The following is a 23,272-nucleotide window of genomic DNA, read 5'->3' on the forward strand; positions in this document are numbered from 1 at the left end:
GTCTGTGGATTGCCATCTTGCTCCCATAGAGGCCAATATCTGATATGGGAGAATCCCCTTGGGAGGACTTTTTATCAACGTTGGAAATTGCTAAGAAAACCATCAGTGCCACCAGTTGGTCAGAGAAAAGAAGGTCAAGTAAAACGGAGAGCGGAAGGGTCCTAACCATAAAATTCCCCTAAAAGGAGGAAATAAAAGTTAATACAGAAGCTGTGGTTTAACAATAAGAACTAACACCTGTATTAAATTTACCAGAGACTAGGGATTGCTCTGAGCCGCATATGTTTAACTTCTTTCTCATAACAATCCTAAGAAGCAGGCAGTATTATAACCCACAGAGAAGTTACTGAAATTTTGGCCAAGGTCGGGGGTTGGGGTCCGGGGAGGAGGGGGTCGGAAGCAGGAAAGAATTGCAGACAAGATCCACAGATAGGGTGTTTGATGCTTTTGAACTGTGGTGGAGAACTCTTAAGAGTCCCTTAGACTGCAAAGAGATCCAACCAGTCCATTCTAAAGGAAATCAGTCCTGAATATTCATTGGAAGGACTGATGCTGAAGCTCCAATACTTTGGCCACCTGATGCGAAGAGCTGACTCACTGGAACAGACCCTGATGCTGGGAAAGACTGAAGGCGGGAGAAAAAGGGAAGGACAGGGTTGACATGGTTACATGGCCTCACCTACCGGATGCACGTGAGTTTGAGAAAGCTGCGGGAGTTGGTGATGGACACATACCTGGCATGCTGCAGTCCATGGGGTCGCAGAGCCGGACACGACTGAGCGATTGCACAACAATAAAGCAATGCCCTGTCCACGGCCAGACGAAAGTCCTTCAAGTTTCCCCTCCCCCTCGTCACGCTCTGGGGACTGGAACCTGCTCTTGACACTTTCCCACACCCCGAGATCTGCCTCAGGACGGCCTAGGAGCTTAGAGCCCAGAAGAATCCGAGAGACCCGAAACGACCTGGTGGGCACACCGCGGAGACTAAACCGACCCTTGGGCCCGCCTGGGTTTGCGAAGCGACCCGAGGACTTCCTCCGAGAAGCGGCCGAGCAGGCTCTCCGACGCCCCCGGCTGTCGGCCGCGCGCACTCCCGCCCACGCCTGGGCACCGAGTGGTCTTCCCCAGATTCCTTCTGCATGACGGAAGTTACGGAAGATCACCCGGCAAATTCCCAGAACGGCCAAGTACCGCGATGGGCCCCTGAGAAACGCGGGAGCCAACTTCCATGCCGGGAACCCACCGCGTCAGTGGCTGCGCTTTTCCAACAACTTCGAGTGGCGGCCCCGCCCCGGCAGCAGGGGGAACACAGCCTGAAGCGCCAAACGCCTTACCCCGGCGACCCTTCAACGTTCCCTGCGGATGAGTTTGCCCACAGGACTGCGACTATACGCACTAAATGTCCCTCAAAAGTTGACGTCAAATCACAACAAAAACAACAATGCGCGAGCTAAGTATACAAAAACTATCAACCACTAAAACACAGCTAGTTTATAAAATTTTCTTCTAATTATAAATGATCCTTCTAGCTCACGTCAGATGGGTAATGTGCCGGTGTCGTAACAAGGTTTGCAGGGAGGCACATGTCACGCAACAGCGTGAACACCCAATCATCACGCTCATGAACTACAAAAGGATCAACTGGACTAACCGAGTAAGGCGCTCCAGGGACGGGCCCACTAACTTTACACGAAGGATGACAGATATAGGGCTTACTTATTTATACTTGCATGTAAAATCCTGTACATTTAATCACCGTCACCGACATTCTGTGATATTTCTCTTGTTTCTACCTTAGTAGGTGGAAACAGAAAGAAAATATCTAGGGAGGGCGGTTATTCCCCATGCAAAAATCCGCCTCATGGCTCCACCCTTTTTGACCCTGGAACGCTATTGCTTTACGATCGTCCGTCGTGAAATGACGGAGCGTTGCCGCGGTAATGGCGGAAGCTAGCCTTCTGCTTTGCGGCAATGACGTTGGCTGAGTCGGATTCTGACGCGTCCAGGCGCTCCGGAAGGGCTTCAGGTAACGGTGGCCGTGCGAATGTCGTGCGTTATGGGGTTTACTTCATAAACTCTTTTTTTTAAAGTCTTCAGAAAGCCAAAAGTAACTGTCCCCCTCCATTTTGGGAATCAGACTCTGTTACTTCCAGAGAGACCTCTTTCCCGCATCTTTTCCTTTGTATCTTTACTCTTCTACCGGTTAGATCGTCTCTCCCCGCTGTCTTCCTAGACGTCTCACCGTTTTATTTGATTTTTTTTTTTTCTGTGCTTTTCGAGAATCCCAGCCCCCGAGGTGATCTTTCCTCCCACTCTGTAGCGGATCCCTGGCCGCCTCCGTCCGCGTTCTCGGTCTGAGGGATGGAGCCTCACGGCCCTCGGGAATCCCCACTTTGGGAGGGTTCTTCCTTGCCTGGAGCGTGGCCTTCCTCCGCCGTTGGGCAGGCCTTCTCCCAGATCTTGCACCAGTTTGCCGGCCAGGAATCCCGACGGGGCAAGGCCAGAAGTGCAGCTCTTGAGGACCTCGCTGCTCTGCTCGAAGCTAAAGAATGTGATCGATTATTTGAGGGGAGTGACGCCTCGCTCCGTGGAATGCCCGAGATACTGGGGCAGGTGGCAAAGGCCCTGGGGAAGTATGCAGCCCCTGCCGAGGAGCCCGAAGGGAGAGTTGACCGCCACTCCGAAGTGGCGGAGAAAGCGGCGGCAGTTGCGTTACTGTTTCTTAAGCTCTTGCGGAAGGTCGAGGCCGCCAAGAATTCCTCGGTTTGCCCTGCATGGAAGACAAGCATCCGTCCGTTGGCAGGACCCATCTATGTTTTTGCGGTCACACACAGCTTGGAGCAACCATGGACCAGCCCAAGATCTCAAGAGGTCGCTGGACAGGTGCTCGCCTTATTGCTTCAGATCACTGAGTGTGGTTCTGTGGCTGGATTCCTCCACGGAGAAAATGAAGACGAGAAAGGGAGTTTTACTGCGATCATGGGGCTTCTCAAACCCGATTTGAATAAGTGAGTACTCTTGCCAATAAGGGCCATCGACTTGAGCTTCAGCCTAATGTTTTAGAAGGCTAGAGCTCAAAGGAGTCTTGTTTTTTCATCAGTAAGATGAGGGTGTTTAATAGCAGGTCTCTTAAGACCCAGAAAGATTGTGATTTGCTATAAATGACATTAACTGCTGCTGCTAAGTCGCTTCAGTCGTGTCCGACTCTGTACGACCCCATAGACTGCAGCCCACCAGGCTCTGCCGTCCCTGGGATTTTCCAGGCAAGAATACTGGAGTGGGTTGCCATTTCCTTCTCCAGTGCATGAAAGGGAAAAGTGGAAGTGAAGTTGCTCAGTCGTGTCCGACTCTTAGTTACCCCGTGGACTGTAGCCCACCAGGCTCCTCCGTCCATGGGATTTTCCAGGCAAGAGTACTGGAGTGGGGTGCCATTGCCTTCTCCGGTAGTAGCAAATTCGACATTAGCTCCCAGGTCTTCGGACTCCATTTTCCAGCCCTCCTGACAACTGCCCTGCAATTGAAAGTTCTGTCCCATTTATTTAGACTTAACTTTCTTTAGTTAGGTGGGGTTAGGGATTTGGAGATTTAAAGGTAGGATTTAAGTTTAAACTTAGGGCTATTGAAACTCATCGCTGTTTATTAGATGTGGTAGTCATGTTTGGTGGCTCAGTGGTAAAGAATCCGCCTGCCAATGCAGGAGACACAGGTTCGATCCCTGGGTGGGAAAGATCCCCTGGAGAAGGAAGTGTCAGCCCACTCCAGTATTTTTGCCTAGGAAGTCCCATGGACAGAGGAGCCTGGCAGGCTACAGTCCGTGGGTTTGCAAAGAATTGGACACAACTAAGCAACTAAACAGCAACAACAACAATGGACTTAAAAGACAGTTTTGAAGCAGACTAGTGCTGTTTTTTATTGCTTCGGAATAGGACCAGTTTTATCGTTTGTAATATAAAGATAACATTACCTGTTACACTGTATTTGAAGATTGGTTGAGTAATGTGTATAAACTCACTTTATAAGCTATAAATTGCTGTTTGAATGTTGAATCATTTGCTCCCTTCTGGTAATAATAATAATGTTACCGAAGGCATTTCTTTTCCACCTTTCTCCCTTCTCAAGACTTTCTCACTGTAGCCACTACCACCAGCACCATCACCACAGATTCTTTACATAGCTGTGGCTGTAACTGGCTACTTCTCCTTGGATATGCTTTAGGCCCAGAGCCCTGGGTAATAAATGTATTTAGTGTAAGTTCTGTAAGTTACTTTGATCTAAATCTTAAAAATGTATAACATTAAGAGTTATCTTATGTGAGACATTTTTTTTTCAAGTCCAAGAAAATACATTGAGCTTCAACGGGACACCATGTCACTTAATGTGGTTTCACATTTCCATTTAGGGACTCCTGGAAGAATAACCCGGCCACCAAATACGTTTTCTCATGGACTTTGCAAAAGGTCACTCGACCCTGGCTGAGCCAACATCTGGAAAGAATACTTCCTCCATCATTGCTCATGTCAGATGACTATCAGACTGAAAACAAAATCCTGGGTGTCCACTGCCTCCATCACATTGTGCTTAATGTGGTGAGTGACCTCTGCTCTCTGGCATGTGTATTAATGGCACAAACTGAGTCTTCGTGGCCATTCCTCATTCACAATATCACCATTTTATTGTTGCTTGTATTTATATCTTTTATTAACTATTAATGCTGTTATGTTACTCAATTCAATAATTTATATTTTTGCCTATATTTTCCTCTACCAACCTAGTAGCTTGTGAGGTGAAGTGAAAGTCTCTCAGTTGTGTCCAACTCTTTGTGACCCCATACACCATAGCCTGCCAGGCTCCTCTGTCCATGGGATTTCCCAGGCAAGAATGCAAGTAGCTTGTATCTCAGAGGTGATATATTTAAGAAACACAGACCATTGTCAGACTGAAGAACCAGACTTTGACTAATTAACAACTGACTTTCAAGGAACAAAAAATTCAGAAGCTGAAAGGGATTATACCCAAATGTGTAAGCTATTACTCAAGGAAACTTTTTTTCTTCTGTGTATTATGGAGGTTTTGAAATATACACAGAAATAGAGTAGTGTAATGAATCCCATGTACCATGTTCAGTCTCAAAATTTATCAACATTTTGCCAACCTTGGGAAGCTTTAATTGGGTAATTTGTCTGATTGCAGCCAGCTGCTGATTTGCTGCAGTACAACAGGGCTCAGGTCCTCTACCACGCCCTTTTCAACCACCTGTACACACGGGAGCACCACCTCATTCAGGTAATTGTAAGATTTGCTCATAACTCTTAAGTCTAAGCTTTCAAATTTGAGTAGAAGGTGGCATTATGTGAATAGGAATAGTTGGTAGCATTTTTCTTTTCTTGGAAGGTGGGGATGATAACTGAGAGCCACTAACAAGTAGAAAATATGGGGATAGCTGGACTTCCCTGGTGGTACAGTGGTCAGGAGTCTGCCTGCCAATGCAGGGGACACAGGTTCGATCCCTGGCCCAGGAAGATCCCACTTGCTGCAGAGCAGCTAAGCCCCTGTGCCACAGTCACTGAGCCTGTGCCCTAGAGCCCTTGGGCTGCAACTACTGAAGCCAGTGCACCCAGATGCTCCGCAACAAGAGGACTCACCGCATTGAGAAGTGAGTTTACCGCAGTGAAGAGTAGCTTCGGCAGTCAACAAAGGCCCAGCACAGGCAAAAATAAATACATTAAAAAAAAAAAAATGGGGGTAGCAAATGGCTACTGAAAATGTCTCAGTACCAAAGAGGTATCCATGTTTCTGAGCCTCCACAGAAAAGCCACTGTTTTGTCTTCATCTGAGTCAATTATATATCACTTGGGGGCAGCTTTATGTCTGAAAAAGTTCTAGTTTTAAAAAAGATTTTTTTTTGCAGTCTCTCACCTATTTATGAACAAGAGAGAGAGATGGGTTCTTTCCTCCCACTGCCCCCCGCCTCCTTTTTGTTCTTTTTAGCCACATCGCTTTTAGGATCTTAGTTCCCCAGCCAGGGCTCAAACCCTGGCCCCAGCAGTGGAAGTGCAGAATCCTAACCACTGGATCACCAGGGAACTCCCAGATAAGTTCTATTTTTATTAAGTGTTCTTCCTTCTGGGCTGCTTTTATATCAACACAGACATGGGGAACTTCTTGTATGTTGGGTAAGTGTCATTTGCTGTTTCATCCAGTAGACACTGAGTACCTATTGTGTGACAGTAACCATTGTAGGTTCCAAGATTGAATGAGTCAGGCAGGGTTTCTGGCTTTAAGAAATTCTTTGCAGACACATTTATGTAAATATATATACTATAAATATAAAGACAGTACAGAGTAATAAATCCATTAAAAGAGGTTTGTGTAACATGCAGTAGGTGTTTAGCAATAGGCAGCTAATGAGGTTTGGTGGCATTGGGGTGTTTTAAGAGGATCTGGTAAGGAGGTGATATTTGCTTATAAAGAATGAATTAGAATTTCTGGGGGGTAGTGTTGGGGGAGGGGTGCTGAGACCATTCTGAAGTCAAGAAACAAGTTACATAAAATTAGAGGTAGAAATAACCTTGTTTCTTATTTTAGGCCAGATATTCTCCCTCCTCCTATCTCAGCCTGCCACCTTTCTTTTTAAAATACTATTTTAAGTTTCGAGAATCTAGGCTATACTAAAAGTCAGGAAGGTTAGGGCTCTTGCGATGGTGGTTAAAAAGGAAAAGAAAAAGCAAAGATCCTGGGAGAGCTAAAAAGGATTGCATGGACACTGAAACTTCAGGTGGGGAGGTCAAAAGTGGATACAGATAGAGTCCCTTCGATTCTGTTCCGGAGAGGTCTGATAGTAGAGATTATACTTGCAAATATCAACTTAAACTTAGGTATTTAGTGACAGCAGACCGAGACTCCTAAATTCTGGATTAAAGTCTTAGCTCTGCTCCATTCTATAGATCAGCAAGGAACAGTCCTAGGAGATTTTAACATGAGACTGTCCAATGGAAATAAAGAATGTTTAAAAAGTTTGAAAGTATCAAGTTATACATTACACTTAATGTATTATTACTAGCATCTTTTAGAATTCTATGACATGGACACTGAGGATGTTAGATGAGTGGAAGTTGCAAGAGAAATCATTGAGTGTTAGGACTACCAACTGGTGAACTACAGCTCCTTTCTCCTACTTCCTCCTAGGCTGTGCTCCTGTGTCTGCTGGATTTATTCCCCGTCCTGGAGAAAGCCCTGCACTGGAAGGGAGATGGGGCCCGACCCGCCACACACTGTGACGAGGTCCTGCAGTTGATCCTGACGCACATGGAGCCCGAGCACCGCCTTCTCTTACGCAGGACTTACGCGAGAAACCTACCAGCTTTTGTGAAAAGGTGAGTCCCTGAGCAGCTGGGTCTGGCCATACTCCTCAACTGCACTCCTCACTGCATCTTTTCTGTTGTCCTTAGGTTGGGGATCTTAACTGTCCGGCACTTGAAAAGGCTGGAGCGAGTCATCATTGGTTACTTGGAAGTATATGATGGACCTGAGGAGGAGGCCAGACTGAAGATACTGGAAACCCTAAAACTTCTCCTGCAGTATGCTTGGCCCAGGTATGACAGCCAGCAGTCAGGTGTGCTAAGGGGCAAAACTCCACCCATACCCCCTGCAGAACTTGGCTGGATGTATGTTCAGTACAAAGTATTAAGGACATTCTGTACAGATGAATACCTCCCATTTTTCCATACCAGTTGGACCTTAAACTGTGAAAGTAGCATTGACAAGATATATACTTAGTTCCTTCAGGTGTACATCTCTATTTATAAGGCCTGTTAGAATTTTAAGGCTGTTGAGCAGTGGTACAGTAGACATACTTGACTTTGTTCACCCTTAGGTTTCTTAAGTCTAATTGAGAATGGAGCACTTCCAGCATATCACTGAACATGTGTGATCAGGAGAATGCTGATTTGGGATACATTTGCTTAGCATTCCAACTCTGGCTTGAGGGAGGTGTCATAAGCAGCAAGCTGCAACCCAAACACATTGAGTCTGCAAAAGGCTCTCTTGCAGGAAACGTTCAGTTGCTCAGTCGTCTCCAACTCTTTACAACCCCATGGACTGGACTGAAGCACGCCAGGCTTCCCTGTCGTTTACTGTCTCCTATAGTTTGCTCAAACTCTTGTCCGTTGAGTCAGTGATGCTGTCTAACCATCTCATTCTCTGCCACCCCATGCTGCTTTTGCCTTCAATCTTTCCCAGTATCAGGGCTTTTTCCAGTGAGTGAATGAAATAACTAGACTTAATTGGGCGTGAGTCCAGTATCTTAGCAACATGTATGTGTCTGTTCTGAACTGTATTCTCTCATCTCCTTATAATGTACCCCAGAATCACATATTAAGTTGTTTTGCTGTTTAGTCACTAAGTCATGTCTGACTCTTCTGCAACCCCATGGACTGCAGCCTGCCAGGCTCCTCTGTCTGTGGGGTTTTCCAGGCAGGAATACTGGAGTGGGTTGCCATCTCCTCCTCCAGAAGATCTTCCCAACCCAGGGAATCCTCCTGAGCCAGGAATTGAACCCAAGGCTCCTGCATTGACAGGCAGATTCTTTAGTACTGAGCCACCAGGGAAAGTCCAGTACTAAGTACACGGATATTTCAGAAGTGACTGGAATAGATGGATGAATGAAATTGAATCAGTACTGATACTAAGTAGAAGTCAAGAAAATGTGGAGAGGTCAGAAAACTAATGTGAAGTATGGAGGGGGCAGGGTCCGGGGAGTGGAACATAGAGCCGACTGTGTTGAAAGAAGACAGGTGAAGTGCTGAACAGCACTCACATTATAGGAAACCACTTAATGGTTTTCAGATCAAGATGAAGGATGTAAACTTTTCTTCTCCCAGTCACATCTCTTCCCAGAAATGTGGCTTATTTTTATTTTCACACTGCAAGTTAAATTTTTCAGCTTCCTTAGGGCTTTTTAGTTTTATTGTGGTTACAAAATACATAAAATTTACCATTTTCAAGTGTATAATTCAGTGGCATTAAGTACATTTATGATTTTATGTAATCATCATCATAAAAATTTTTAGAAAGGCAAAGCAGAAGTAAATAGAGACAAGGCCTAACTGGTGGTAATCTAGGATCTAGCATTAAAGTGACAGAAAAGTTAAATCAACACTGAATTCTCAGAAGCCAAGCTTATTTCCCTCACTGTATCTTTAACCTCCAGGCCTAAGACCACATCCAAGGTAAAGAACTGTGGGCCATTTCCTGTTCTCTGGCCAAAAGTATAGGCCCCTGGTAGGGAGGGCCCAGTTCTCCCTTTTCAGGAAGGCTGTTTCCTAACAGTAAAACCACCAACTTCTGGAGGGCAACCAGGTGTTCTTGGGCACGCCAGCGTGTCAGGGTGTGTGGGCAGTGTGCTGCAGAGAAAACCAACAGGCTCGGGGTTCAGAAATCTGGAGTCTGGTCGCTCATTCTGCTTCCAGCTCTGTGGTCTTAAACTTGGACTTCAGTTCCTTCCTCTATGAAATGAAGGCTTTATCCCAGATGCCTTTTTCAGTTTTAATATCCTGATTCAGTGTTAACACCATGTTTCTTGATTCCAGAGTCTCCTGTAGACTTGTGGTCTTACTGAAGGCTCTCTTGAGACTGATATGTGACGTAGCAAGGGATTCAAGCCTCACACCCGAGTGTGTTAAGAGCGCCTTGTTGGAAGAGGCCACCGACTGCCTGACTGTCCTGGACCGCTGCACTTCGGGACGGGTGCAGGTAAGGGACAGTCTGCCACTCGGTTTCAGTTAGGTCTCGTCATCCTCAGGCGATTTCTGTGATAGTTTTGTGCCTGATCAAGTCTGTAATTGGACATGGAAGGTTCGAGTCTCTACCTCTGAGTCTTTTAGCCTTCAACAGAGTTTGATCAATACCTTATTCTCCCATTAAAGCTATTCAGAACTTTTTAGATGAAAAGGCAAGAGGATCAGTGGATGCTTCTGGAGCTAGGACAGAGAATGGGCAAAGGGATCATGATCAAGAGTTTGCAAAATTGAAATTCTGTTCTAGTGGTCTGAATAAAGAGAAAAAGTTAAAACAATGGGCTGTAATCCACCAAGGAATAATTTAGGTTGAGTAAGTAATTCGGATAACAGAGATGTTTCCAGTTTTTCAGAGGCAACAATGTTTTCCACATACTTTATTTATCCATGTGGGAATTCTTCCTTTGGTCTCATATTCCACAGAAGTTTACTTCTCCAAGCCATCGCATATAACAGCTGTGTGTCCATGTATACATAATTTATAAATCATTGTCTCAAAATCTTCAATTTAACGTTACAGGCAGCATGAAAAGAAACTAACATCCTAAAAATATTGAGGAATACTATATTCATCTTGGCTTTTTAACCTCAAGCAGTTTTCAAGTCCTAGATCTAACCTGATTCATCCTGGCTGGTAGAAAGCTGCTGCTTCGTGAGCCAGTAGGACATTTCCAGTTCCTAAAGTTACACCAGTTCTGTGAACTGCCCTAGTGTCATCGGTTCTTTCCTTCTTTGAGTCTGATACCAAGAACCACCAAGGTGAAGTAACAGTCAAAAAACCAAGCCTGTTTGGTTTCACGTTTCAGGGTCTCCTGGCTAAAGTCCCCCACAGCTGTGGCGACAGTCAGGTGGGGAACTGCATCCGAAGAGTGCAACAGCTTTCCGAAGGCGCCCCCTGCGACGCAACTTAAGACTTGTATTACTTCCCTGAAGAGGAAAGGATTTGCTTTCTCTTCCAGTTGTTTTAAATGGAATAATTTCAGGCAAAAGGTATATTTATACTGAACATTATAACTTCGATCTTCTCTTTCCTTCTTTCTTTTTAACTCCCACAGAAGTAGGGAAAGGAGAATATGAAAAATGGAATCTGGACATTTCTAAATAAAGGGGTGGGGAAGGCATGCAAGGGGGAGGATGCCAAGGAAACAGGGGTGAGTGGGTAACATTTAAATTTAGAAATATTTAGACCCACAGACTCATCCCTTATGCTTCTTGGGCTCAAGCTGTTACTTCAGCACATGTCATGTAACAATGCTACAAAAATACTCAAAATTTAGGCTTTTCTCCACTCCCTCCCAGATTTTTTGCCCCACAGAACTAGCATAAATATTAAAAACACAAATATTGTGTTAAAAAACAAGATGAGCAAAACCCAGAAGTGTTATGTGTTTAAGATGTAAAAAAAAAAAAAGATGTTCAGTCCTATTTACACATGTCTGAAGGGAAATCACGTGGTTTTGGCCTTGGCCATGGGCTCTGTCTCTTGCTCGTACTCTATCTCTACGTAGGCTCTTTTCCTCCTCAAAGGCCCTTTCAGGGGTGTTTTGCCTTTGTGTTTGGCATCAAGGGCTTTTTCTTCTTCTTCACTGGAGGATTTATCATCCTGATCTTCATCACTGCTGGCCAGTTTATCCATATCCTAACACATGAAGGGGGAAAAAAAGAAGACACTAGATTCATTCCCCAAACTCCTATCTCTGTTCTCTCTATTTAGAACTAAAATTAGAGAATTTACCTGTTCTGTGTAATCCGAACGCCCACCCCCCTATTTTTGGTTGAAGCCACAGGACAGTGTTTTACCCATGAACCTCACCTCAAAATCACTTATGTCGCTCTCATCCACTTCATCATCTTCCACAAACTCTCTCTTTCCCACATCCTAAAATAAACCTAACCATTAGGTTCAAGATACATAATGAGAATTCAGTTTAGACACCTAGTTTTATTCTTTGATAAGTACATCAGTAACGAAAACACAATGATAGAATGGTTACTAGGCAACCAAATCAACTTATTTCTTTAGGGATATCAATTCTCATGCCTGATTTAAATCATCAGAGATAAAACATCCTCACTTTAATTGGTTAAAATCAGTATATAGGAACACACAATTCTTTATACATTCAACTAAAACTATTCATTTCAAATATTAAAAACTATATTACTAATAGGAATACACCTGTGTACCTATGGGAGTCTACTGTCAATCAATTTGTTAAATCTGCCCCTTTCCCAAAACTACTATCACTTAAGTACTTCCTGTATATTAACAGTAAGATTAAACCCTTGATAAATTTTAGTAGGTTCCTTAATGTTATGTTTCCTTAGGCAGTAAGGACTTGTCATTTGTCACCTTGCAGGAAAAATTTTAGGCTACTAAGTAAGATTAAATTGTCAACGTGTGGTTTGTTGGCTGATCCTGGAGAACAAAGAAGCCACTATTGAACCAAATTAATAAAAAACGATAGGAAATGAGTGACTAGATAACCGTTTTTTGGTTAGGGAACTAGAAATGATATTCTCTATTACATAAAAATAGATCTAATCCTACAGATTACTGCTTGACAGAGCAAAAACACAAAGCTTACTTCTTCATCTTCTTCATCATCTTTTTCCTCAGCATCTGAAGAGTCACTCTCTGCCTCCTGCTGTTCCAGGGCCTTATCGAAGGCGTGGATGGGGAAGTTGTAGATGTCACCGTACTGAAGAAAAGAAACATGGGTCAGCTTGCGCCACGTTTGACCTTGTTCTTAAAGTCCACTGTCCAACCAGCATATTATTTTCCTTAGTGATTAAATAAGAACATTTAGTTTGATAAGTAATAGTACTATATTATGTTCAAGCCTAGAGCCAGTGGTGTCTTTAAAAAACCCATATTTGACATTTATCGGCAGTTAATACCAAACTGGTAACTCCTATGAAGGATGGACACCAGATCAGTTAAAATATAGTAGTATATAAAACCCATGGATTGAAACAAATGTAGTTTTGCCAACAAAGGGGAAATAAAGTTTAAAAAGCATATTTTATTCATGTTGTCTCTTTAAATGACATTTCATTTTTCAATAGAGAATAAAAATTCATTTTAAAGAACCTTAAAAGACTAGGATGAATAAGCAGGAGGATCAAAGCTGTGTGGCTTTTGTAGAGACCTGGAATTGCTGTGTTTGGAGGTGGAGTTGGGAATAATGGTAAAAAAGGAAAGGTCTCCAAACTGGAGTATCAAGGGTTAACTGCAGTAGTTTACATGCTTGCATTACAAGCCAGAGCCAATATGATAATTGTTTTATTCCAGGAATAAAATTGAGTTAAGGCTCTTTGTAACATCTTTAAAAATAAAACCCATTTCCAACTAGTCCCATATCTCCTACCATATTAGCACCTAAAAAATAAATCTGTACCCCAAAGTTTCTAGCTTTTCTCACCGTATCCTGTTTCAGTCTCTCCAGCAACTCTTTTTCGATGGCATTGTCCAGCTGAGCAGCTATTAATGCCTTTTCCTGTAAGACAAAAAGAACAAACCCATTTACTTCATTAGTACTCACTGTTTAGCCTGTAGAAGGGAAGAAACCAAATTTTTATGAGAAAGATGTAATCACCTTTTCCCTCTTGCCATAACAGGAACTTCTGCCTGTCTAACCAGATAGATACATTTTTTCCTTGTCAAACCTTGGAAATCTTTCGATTTAAAAAATTCCTATGGTTTTATGAATAGATTTCTAAATTAAATTCTAACAAAGTCTTTGATAAAGCAAACTGGTATATGTACCCTTAAATATTTCAGAAAATTAGCAATCCTGAAGCAAGACTATAAAAGCTGCAAAAAGGGAACCTTCACTCATTTACATTTTCTAAAGCCACAAATACATGTCAGAAAAGAAGATAAAAAAAATCTCTTTCTTTTCCTACTGTATAAAACGGGACTATATTAAACATCCTGTGATAAACCATAAAAAGAATATTATATGTGTAACTGAAGCACTCTGCTGTACAGCAGAAATGAACACAATACTGTAAATCAAACATACTTCAACATTCTCTTCCTTTAGTGATTTCTTATAGGTGATGATACATGGTATCTACTTTTACAAAACTGAAACATAAAAACCAAAATGTAGCCTCAATCTACATAAAAACCAAAATGTAGCCTCAATCTACATTTTTCCCCAAAGACTGCATTACTATGATAGTGGAAGTCTCAGAGGATGTTAGCGTCACACTCTGAAGCTATGTTAGAATGAATAGTGCACAGCATCAGTTACAAAGGAAATGAGGGCTCACAGAGCAGTTAAGAGGTTATTGTGATGTTCTACCTTTTTCTCTAAAGTGGGTGCTTACACCACAAAGGTGATCTACTGAGATGTAGGAACCAAATGCTCAAAACTTCTGTAAATATTTTTTCTTAAAAATACTACACAATGAGTATGAAAGTGGTGATCTCATTCAGATTCTTGCAGCATACAGCTATTTGGTTGGTTAAGTTTGCTTGGTTATGTGGCTCTATAGATGGAGAAGACTCTTGAGAGTCCCTTGGACTGCAAGGAGATCCAACCAGTCCATCCTAAAAGAGATCAATCCTGGGTGTTCATTGGAAGGTCTGATGTTGAAGCTGAAACTCCAATACTTTGGCCACCTCATGCGAAGAGTTGACTCATTGGAAAAGACCCTAATGCTGGGTAGGATTGGGGGCAGGAGGAGAAGGGGACGACAGAGGATGAGATGGTTGGATGGCATCACCGACTCAATGGACATGGGTTTGGGTAGACTCCGGGAGTTGGTGATGGACAGGGAGGCCTGGCGTGCTGCGATTCATGGGGTCGCAAAGAGTCAGACACGACTGAGTGACTGAACTGAACTGATACATGATAGTGAATAGTGTGCAATAAGATAGGCAGTAGTTGTATATGCTGGTTATTTAATGGTTTAGCACTTGAGTCACAGAACTTAGAGAACCATGCATTTTTCACACACACACACCATTCAGATTTGTCAACATTTCTAAGATAACAAATGGCTGTCAGTGGCATGTAATATAAAGTTTTTCAAGTTTTGACCATCAAGGAAGATGAAAACTCACCAGTCAGATTTAAACAAAGGTGTCTGCATAACTGGTGGTGGAGAACAAAAAATGAACAGCAAGTATGAAATGCAGGCTCTCAACAATACCCTCCTTTCTCTGTCTCTGAGCTCTATCACCTATGACAGCCCTTAGAGGCAAATTTTACTTTGCTGAGAACCAGACCTTCACTACATCACAAACTATTATTTAAATATATCTATAGCACAAGTGTACATGTATAACATTTGTAAGTAATATATTGGGGAGCAAATGTTCAAAAATTTTATTGATGGAGTGATCAAAAAAGTTTGGAGACCAATGACTCAGGCTTGAAATGCAGAACTCTGTGTAATTAATGGAAAAAAAAGCATCAAGATTACTAAAGCTGTTTCTTGATAGGTTATGACAAATGATGAGGTACATGTTTGTGGATGTGCAGTAAGCAAAGCAAATACTTAAAATGCCTGAAAATGTGAACTTGTCAGGAAGACCTAATTCTGGGTCTTAACAAGCATAAGAATGTTCAGCCTGAGTGAGGTCCCATGAGGTGGACAGGGAGACTGCTCTCTTCCACAAAGGCTGTAATTTCCTGACTAGATTTTCTACTGTTGGCACAATATTACCATCACTGTTGACTACTTCAGTAACAAAGCTGACTAGTTCAGAGAAACAAATAATCTCAACCCCTTACCAGCAATTTCAGAACCCCCAGAGCTCAATTTGGGCTTCTCTGGTAGCTCAGGTGGTAAAGAATCCGCCGACAATGCGGGAGACCCTGGTTCGATTCCTGGATTGGGAAGTTCTCCTGGAGAAGGGATAGGCTACCCACTCTAGTATTCTTGGACTTCCCAGGTGGCTCAGACAGTAAAGAATCTGCTTGCAATGCAGAAGACCTAGGTTCAATCCCTGGGCTGGGAAGGTCCCCTGGAGGAGGAGACAGCAACCCACTCGAGTATTCTTACCTGGAGAATCTCCATGGACAGAGGAGCCCGGTGGGCTACGGTCCATGGGGTCGCAAAGAATCGGACACGACTGAGCGACTAAGCACAGCACAGAGCTCAGTTCGGAGGCCTGATGTGGCCCGGACTGGCATGAGGCTACTCGGAAAAGGCTTTTTCAAAAAATTTCACCTACTGTAAATCCATCTAGTGAAACACTGTTATATATCACTGTGCAATTACTAGTGTGTGTGACTAGAATACTCAAAATTAGTTGAGAGTAAAATGTAAGATCAGCAAAACATAACAGGATTCTAAATCTGAAAACCCTGACTCAAAAATTTCAGACCAGGAGCTGTGGATCTCTGTTTAAGGTATTCTTCCTGTTTTGTATTACAAATGTCCCTGAAGCACCCACAGTTTATCTGGCCCTGAGAGTTATAATCTTCCGATACAGAATCCCAGATACCATATGCAGCTAACACTGGTGTCTGTTATCTACAGCGTGAACAGTTCACAGACTGTGGTGAATGAATCGTTCTCACGAGCCCTGCTTATACACCCCTACTCTTCAGTGAACACGTAGACGCTGTCACTCTCAGAATAAGTTACCTCTCTTCGTTTTTCCCTCCGCTCCACCTTCTTACTCAAAGGAACAAGCTTCCTCCTGTGGGAAATAAAACACATGATCAGAAAAAACACTCCTTTATTTGAAAAATGAGAAGAAAGAAGGACTCGGATTGATTTTGTAGGGCTCACCTCAATACAGCAAGATTATATACTAAAACATCCTCGATAATGCTGTAAAGTCAAGCAATTTTACATATATTTGACAGACATGTTTCACATACATGGCTGTTTTTGTTTCTTTAGGCATTCTGAGATCTCTGAGGGCATTCACAATGCTGAAGATTAACGCTTCTGTGAACTACGAGAAAAGAACTTTCTAGAGAACTGACATCTCTAGCTTTCTCTGCAGGTCACGATGAGAAAGCATTAGGGCTATCACTCCTAAAAGAAGGTATGCAATTAATTCTGTGGATTTCATATCACTTTTAAAAATTAGCTTTTAGGGAACCCAGGGTGAAGTCCTTATATTCCTTTTAAATTCCCTAATTTTAGGATTCCCTCAGGGTTATAAAGACAGTTTTCTGAAGCATATTTTCATACAGGAAGGTGATAATCAAGTTGTACTATACGCTTTTAAAATCCTGCAAAATCAAAGGGCACAATTTTAATTTGTGGTAAAACTGCTGCTGCTTTGCATGTCATTAAAAATTACCCAAAGCTGAACTTAAGAGAAAGCATTTCTAGAGGTTTCACCATCTCTCAGCTTTCATAATATGATGCATGCAAAGACATTTAAAAATGAATGATCAATACTTACTGTCGCTTAAGTGTAAGTTTTCGAATTCGAATTAGGTACTGGGTGATCTTGGTGAATCTCTGCTTACATTTGTGTCGAATGAAACGGGGCCAGTAAATTAGGTTTTCATCTATTTGCTCCAGTGCTTTTTCATAGTTTTTATGAAGCCGGACCTGTCGAATAGATTAATGGAAGCATGATGAACAAGGATAAATGATCAGATCTTCACTGTTAATGACACCCATGGGACCTCTTAGAGGCCTTAAACTCCAGGAGTTTAAGGCAGATGTAGTCAAGGAAGGAAGAAAAAGCATGTGGCCTTTTTGCTGTTGATCAATGATCATGGTAATTTAATACCCCAAGTCTTACCCGTTCCCAGAGACGCCTGGGGAAAGCTGCTCGTTCTATAACCTTCATATACAAGTAGCACTGTCCTGCAGGATACAGTAAATGCTTCTATTATTATTTGCAGAGAGACTAAAGAACATCCTTTTAAAAGCTGTTGAGTACTTCTCATGGAAGTTAAACCTGAGGAGTTACCTTTCTCTTCTTTGATAGTGGCATACTGACTGTTTGCCAGGGGACAGGATGACCGATTACACAGTCCAGTCAGGCTATATTCATTTCTGCAGAAACTCTGAGTCTTGGTTCTAGAATGAGAGGGAAAGAGCCAAAATTATAAGATGGGTTACCAAGAGGGCAACTGAAAGAATCTGTGTCCAAGCTGAAAATCTAGACTCACCTTATTTTGAAGGAACAAAATTGCTTGTTTCCTAGTGTATCCCAGATAACCTGTAAGGCAAAAGTAGAAATCCATTTCAATTGCTTTCACCTAATAGACGCCACATTAATACAAGAAAACAATGCCCCAGAGCAGTGCCCTGCTTTACTGAGAAAAAGTCTCTGAGGAATGAGGACAGAGTGCTTTGTAAAATAGCCTGATTTATGTTATTTTACACAAATAACAGATTCTTACAGGAAAAATAAATACAAATTAACAATAACCATAACCTTACTGCCCAGAAATATAACTTCATTAGTATTTTGTAAACATTTGTATGTTACACCAACTAATATGCCTACATGGATATTTTGAACAATATGAGTTTGTAGTATGTATATATATAAACATATATATATAATAGTTCAGTTCAGTCGCTCAGTCATGTCTGACTCTTTGCGACCCCATGAATCGCAGCACGCCAGGCCTCCCTGTCCATCACCAACTCCCGGAGTCTACCCAAACCCATGTCCATTGAGTCGGTGATGCCATCCAGCCATCTCATTCTCTGTCGTCCCCTTCTCCTCTGGCCCCCAATCCTTCCCAGCATCAGGGTCTTCTCCAATGAGTCAACTCTTCACATGAGGTGGCCAAAGTATTGGAGTTTCAGCTTCAACATCAGTCCTTCCAATGAACACCCAGGACTGATCTCCTTTAGGATGGACTGGTTGGATCTTCTTGCAGTCCAAGGGACTCGCAAGAGTCTTCTCCAACACCACAGTTCAAAAGCATCAATTCTTCGGCGCTCGGCTTTCTTCACAGTCCAACTCTCACATCCATACATGACTAGCGGAAAAACCATAGCCTTGACTAGATGGACCTTTGTTGGCAAAGCAATGTCTCTGCTTTTAAATATGCTATCCAGGTTGGTCATAACCTTCCTTCCAAGGAGTAAGCGTCTTTTAATTTCATCGCTGCAAGCACCATCAGCAGTGCTTTTGGAGCCCAAAAAAATAAAGTCTGACACTGTTTCCACTGTTTCCCCATCTATTTCCCATGAAGTGATGGGACCAGATGCCATGATCTTAGTTTTCTGAACGTTGAGCTTTAAGCCAACTTTTTCACTCTCCTCTTTCACATTCATCAAGAGGCTCTTTAGTTCTTCTTTGCTTTCTGCCATAAGGGTGGTGTCATCTGCATACCTGAGGTTATTGATATTTCTCCCAGCAATCTTGATTCCAGCCTGTGTTTCTTCCAGCCCAGTGTTTCTCATGATGTACTCTGCATATAAGTTAAATAAGCAGGGTGACAATATACAGCCTTGACGTACTCCTTTTCCTATTTGGAACCAGTCTGTTGTTCCATGTCCAGTTCTATATAATAGTAACTTCCCTTTTTTACTTAATATGTTCATCATCCATTGTGAAAGGATGCACAGTACTAGGTTTTTAGATATTTACTCTATGATTTTATCTCATTGAGGACAAGGGAAATCATCTACTATCTTCCACTAACTCATGTACTCTATATTCATTTGGCATTTAATGTACACTTAGTACTTATGTAAGACACTGTCATTTCAAAGTCCTGACACACAGGAGGTACTCAAGCACATGCTGAATGAAGGCATGTACAGTCCTTAAAGAGTGTTCTCTATCCAGTTAGAGAGAAAGATACAAAACATCAAGAAGCAGTAGTTGCTAAATACCACAATAGAGGTATATAAGCGCCTGAGAACCTTTGAGTGAGTTGCCTTGAGGAGCTGGGAAAGGGCTCTAGAGTAGTTAAAGGGAAAAACACAAAAAAGCATTAAAGAATGAAACATATTTGGAACTTTATGGGACCTGTTTGGTGAGGGATGGTAGGAAACAGGTACGAGGAAATGAAACTGGAAAAGCAGGAGCTAATCTGGCCTGTGGCTTTAAATATCATCTCCGAGTTGACTCCCAAACTGTCATCTCCTAGTCAGACTTCTGAGCACCAGATTCATATATACATCCAGCTGCCTACTTGACATCTCTGTCTGAATGTCTGAAAGGTCTCAAACACATTAGCAGGTCCAAACGGAGCTTCCAATTCCACACCTCTCAAAAGAATACCTTCCCTAGTCTTCCCCACATCCATAAACAGAATCACCATTGAACATCCTGTTCACATCCAAAAGCCACTTGATTTCTCCCCTCTCCTCATCTCACCATAACCAAGTCTTGCCAGTTACACTGATAAAACAGATCTCAAATCCATCCACTTCTTTTCATGACCAGTATTACCTTAGTTGAACCTACTCTCATCATGCTGTAGTCACCTTGCTTTCATTCTTTCTCTCCTTTCACACGACAGAAATGTTCACAAAAGCAAGTCAGATGTCATTTCACATTAAAACCTTTAAAACACCTCCTTCGAGACTCTACATGATCTTGTCCTGCAAAGACATCCAACTTCACTACCTTTCTTCCCTTGATTCCTGTAACACAGTCACACAGATGTCCTTTACCACATTCCTGCTTTCTTACCTCCAGATCTTTGTACTATACTGTTCCTATGGCCTGGATTGATTGATTGGTTTTCCCTCAGCCCCCAGTGGCAGTTCCTTCTCATCTTTCAGATCTCGGTTTGAGATATCTTCTATTCAGAGAAATCTCTGATCCGAAGTGGTCTCTCATCACTATCACCCCGGTGTTTCTTTCATGGTAGTATTATACATTTTATTTGTATTTAATTCGTTCACGTGTTTACTGTCTCCCCCGCCACATCTCCAGGAAAGCAGAGGTCATCTGCCTGGCTTAATAACAACCAAATTGCCAGTAATTACTACAACGCCTGGCACGCCGTAGGCGCTTGAGTATATTTCATACAAATAACGAGTGAACCTAGGATGCTTCCAAAATTATGACGCGGGCAGAGAGTGGAGCAAAGGTAAAGGAAAAACCTAACACAGAGAAAGCAGGCTGAAGAGTAACGCGCACGTGGATGAAAAGGATGCTGAACTTTGGTGTCTAAACCTCACCATACCGTCCCCCACGCCGGCACCCGCCGCCTCCCAAATCCCGAGGGACCACACGCAAAAGCCTCCCTTGGGAGGCACCAAAGGCCATTTACACCGAACCCGGGGGCTGAGGTGGCGGTGAGCGGTCCCCTTAACCCCGACCGACCCGGGTAGACACGTGAGAGCCCCAGGCTCGCAAATCAGGGCTCTGGAAGCCTCGCTTCCGGAGCCCCAAGAGGCTAACGGGTGGCTCCTGCGTCTCCTAAAGCAGGCGAGACACCATGTGTAAAACCTGGGTGGCAGAGCATCAGGACTCACATCGTCCGACTGCATCTCGGCAGCGGTTCACCAGGTAGAGCCGGGTCTGTTGAGGGGATCAGCCATGCTGCTTCCGGAGAATCACTTCCGCGAAGCCCAGTCTCGCTTATCGCGAGAGTTCTGATTTCGCGGCCTTGCAGCAGCGGCCCCTGGCGGTCTAACCATCGCGCTTGCCGCCGAGTCGTCGCACTGTACTCACACGGTCGCGCCGCCTGGTTCTTGTCCCCGGCTGGCCTTGGGACTGTCAACCCCACTGAGGGTCCGTGCGAGGCCGCTCCTGAGCCGGCCGATTCCGCTGCGAGAAGACCGGGGACGCCAGGAGCGCCCCCTGTCGAGCCCGCGGTTTTTCGGTCTCTGGAGAGTCGGCCGCCGGGACTTGGACGCGGGCTCGGGCTGCGCGCGGGGCGGTAAGCCAGGCTGTCGCTTCCTCGCCCCGTCTGTGGACCTCAGACTCGGTCTTTTCAGACCTAAGACCCTCTCTTCCGCTCTTAACACGCATTTGCTTGGTGTGGAATTGGGTCCTGACTTGAAATTCATGCGTCAGAGGATATTTCAAGAGCAACAGGTTTTTTCCACGCTCTTTCTTTTGACAAGGAAAGAAGAAAATCTTCACTAGTTCATACCGTTTTTCAAAAGAAAGGCCGCGAAAAGAGTAAGAAAGTCACACTGTCAGAATAAGGATGGTCCTTGATCCGCATACCACGTTATAAAATAACTCAATGTGTCATAAATAGTATAACTTCGTTGCATGCAGATGAAAACCAGGAATTAGAACCACCCTGTTAGAAAGCACTGATATAGCATTGGGTTTTGGAGCCAAACTTAAAGAGTAAAAAAACCGATTTCAGTTTACTAGATATTTGGGTGAGAGTCATTTAACCTTTAGCAAACTTAGGAGTATGCAAGGTCTAGAGGTATTATTACAATAGAGAAGAACAAGTCTGACTTCATATTGGATTTTTTTTTTTTCCACGTCTGTATTCCATTGCTCTTGTTACTCCTTAATAGCTAAAAGGATGTTGCCTATAGCCTGAAATATACAGGCTGGCCGGTTCTCAAGGATCAGACCTTTAAAGGTGTAACACTTTCCCATTCATATAGAGAGAAAAAGTTGCAGAACAGAGAAGAACACTTCTCTTGTTGGAGACTCATAGGAACATCATGACCTGACCTACCTTGACAGCTCTAAGAACAAAGGATTCTGGCAACAAGAAGTTTGCAACAACCAACCTAACCTTCCCTTTTTATAAAAAAGGCCTGAGTCCTCTATCTTCTCCGTTGTCTGGCTTTCCAAATAAAATTGCTATTCCTTGCTTCAACAATTAATCTTTTTATTCATTGGCCTGTCTTGCAGCCAGCAGTAGGAGCTTGGACTCAGTAACGGTATGTTAAAAGTATGGTTTACATTCTTCCTAAAGAACAGTGATCTTTCTCACTGCCTTATTCAAGACTGGTTTAGAGACCAGAGGAAAGTCATACTATAAATACACATACCCTTTTATGTTAGTAAAATCAAGTATAAAACAATGTGGAAAAACTGAAAAGCTGGATGATATTACCTAGACTACACTTACCACCTGGACTACAGCACCCTCTCTGAATTAAGTAGGAGAAATCGTGTGTTTTTTTCTTTTCAAACTTTTAACTTTTTATTATGTATTGCAAGAGACCCCAGTTGAATTCCTGGGTCGGGAAGATCTGCTGCAGAAGGAATAGACTACCCGCTCCAGTATTCTTGCCTGGAGAATTCCATGGACTGTACAGTCCATGGGGTCTCAAAGAGTCGGACATGACTGAGCAACTTTCACTTTCGCTTTCATTCTTCCCCAAACCCCCTACACCTCCAGGCTGGCACATAACATTGTGGAGAGTTCCATGTGCTATATAATAGGTCTTTGGATATCAGAAATGGTGTATTTTTTTCAGTTTGGTTTCGTGTAACACTCCGTCCCTGCTCACCACCACCAGGTGAGTTCTATGAATATATTTTTAATTGAGGTATAATTAACATATATTAATTTCAGGACTATAACCTAATGATTTGATGTTTATGTTGCAAAAGGATCACCACATTAAGTCTAGTTAACATG

At 43.1% G+C, this 23,272-nt stretch overlaps 3 protein-coding genes and 1 non-coding gene across 20 annotated transcripts in view; 2 read left to right on the forward strand and 2 right to left on the reverse strand.

Annotated features, from left to right (window-relative positions):
* Nucleotides 1-1,533: 1,533 nt before the first annotated feature.
* Nucleotides 1,534-1,638, reverse strand: LOC145519337 (small nucleolar RNA U13). The gene has a single exon (XR_014063742.1). It is a non-coding gene; the product is annotated as a small nucleolar RNA U13 (small nucleolar RNA).
* Nucleotides 1,639-1,988: 350 nt separating this feature from the next.
* TTI2 (TELO2 interacting protein 2) lies at nucleotides 1,989-12,816 on the forward strand. 6 transcript variants are annotated; one of them, XR_014063093.1, is made up of 9 exons: nucleotides 1,989-2,026; nucleotides 2,281-3,008; nucleotides 4,400-4,586; nucleotides 5,191-5,283; nucleotides 7,186-7,373; nucleotides 7,449-7,592; nucleotides 9,588-9,750; nucleotides 10,601-10,784; nucleotides 12,415-12,816. XR_014063093.1 is itself a non-coding variant. In XM_081523467.1 (8 exons), exons 2-8 carry the CDS (start codon nucleotides 2,362-2,364, stop codon nucleotides 10,703-10,705), a joined length of 1,527 nt encoding a protein of 508 aa, XP_081379593.1. In that variant the 5' UTR covers nucleotides 1,989-2,026; nucleotides 2,281-2,361; the 3' UTR covers nucleotides 10,706-10,819. The 6 variants fall into 6 exon arrangements, 3 of the variants coding, with proteins under 3 accessions (XP_081379593.1, XP_081379592.1, XP_081379595.1); XM_081523467.1 differs by lacking the exon at nucleotides 12,415-12,816 and having other exon boundaries at nucleotides 10,601-10,819; XR_014063092.1 differs by having other exon boundaries at nucleotides 2,009-3,008.
* MAK16 (MAK16 homolog) lies at nucleotides 8,934-21,265 on the reverse strand. The gene is made up of 10 exons (XM_081523483.1): nucleotides 21,183-21,265; nucleotides 17,900-17,949; nucleotides 17,698-17,807; nucleotides 17,527-17,591; nucleotides 17,179-17,330; nucleotides 16,404-16,458; nucleotides 13,220-13,294; nucleotides 12,383-12,496; nucleotides 11,608-11,673; nucleotides 8,934-11,433 (listed from the first exon to the last, which is right to left on the reverse strand). The coding sequence occupies exons 1-10, from the start codon at nucleotides 21,195-21,197 to the stop codon at nucleotides 11,242-11,244; spliced, it is 894 nt and encodes a 297-aa protein (XP_081379609.1). The 5' UTR covers nucleotides 21,198-21,265; the 3' UTR covers nucleotides 8,934-11,241.
* The window catches only part of POFUT3 (protein O-fucosyltransferase 3), a 259,490-nt gene continuing 252,882 nt past the window's right edge, over nucleotides 16,665-23,272 (forward strand). For 3 of the 12 annotated variants that reach the window (XM_081523473.1, XM_081523477.1, XM_081523481.1), the window contains exon 1: nucleotides 16,665-16,812. The gene's annotated coding sequence lies outside the window, so the exon portion shown is untranslated. Of the gene's footprint in view, nucleotides 16,813-21,293; nucleotides 23,151-23,272 lie in introns of those variants that run through there. The other 9 variants (XR_014063101.1, XR_014063098.1, XM_081523475.1 and 6 more) reach the window with 4 other exon arrangements.

This window comes from Giraffa tippelskirchi, chromosome 8 (assembly GCF_054371585.1).
Source record: "Giraffa tippelskirchi isolate mGirTip1 chromosome 8, T2T-mGirTip1v1.2.pri, whole genome shotgun sequence".
Taxonomy (NCBI): domain Eukaryota; kingdom Metazoa; phylum Chordata; class Mammalia; order Artiodactyla; family Giraffidae; genus Giraffa; species Giraffa tippelskirchi.

Excerpts from the sequence above, each read along its gene's own strand:
- MAK16 (XM_081523483.1), bottom strand. Across the intron at positions 17,808-17,899 it reads TTTTGTTCCTTCAAAATAAG|AACCAAGACTCAGAGTTTCT; the intron begins GTGAGTCTAGAT and ends CTCTCATTCTAG. Across the intron at positions 12,497-13,219 it reads AGAGACTGAAACAGGATACG|TACGGTGACATCTACAACTT; the intron begins GTGAGAAAAGCT and ends TCTTTTCTTCAG.
- TTI2 (XM_081523467.1), top strand. The coding sequence starts at position 2,362 with ATGGAGCCTCACGGCCCTCGGGAATCCCCACTTTGGGAGGGTTCTTCC. Across the intron at positions 3,009-4,399 it reads CTCAAACCCGATTTGAATAA|GGACTCCTGGAAGAATAACC; the intron begins GTGAGTACTCTT and ends ATTTCCATTTAG. Across the intron at positions 5,284-7,185 it reads GGGAGCACCACCTCATTCAG|GCTGTGCTCCTGTGTCTGCT; the intron begins GTAATTGTAAGA and ends ACTTCCTCCTAG.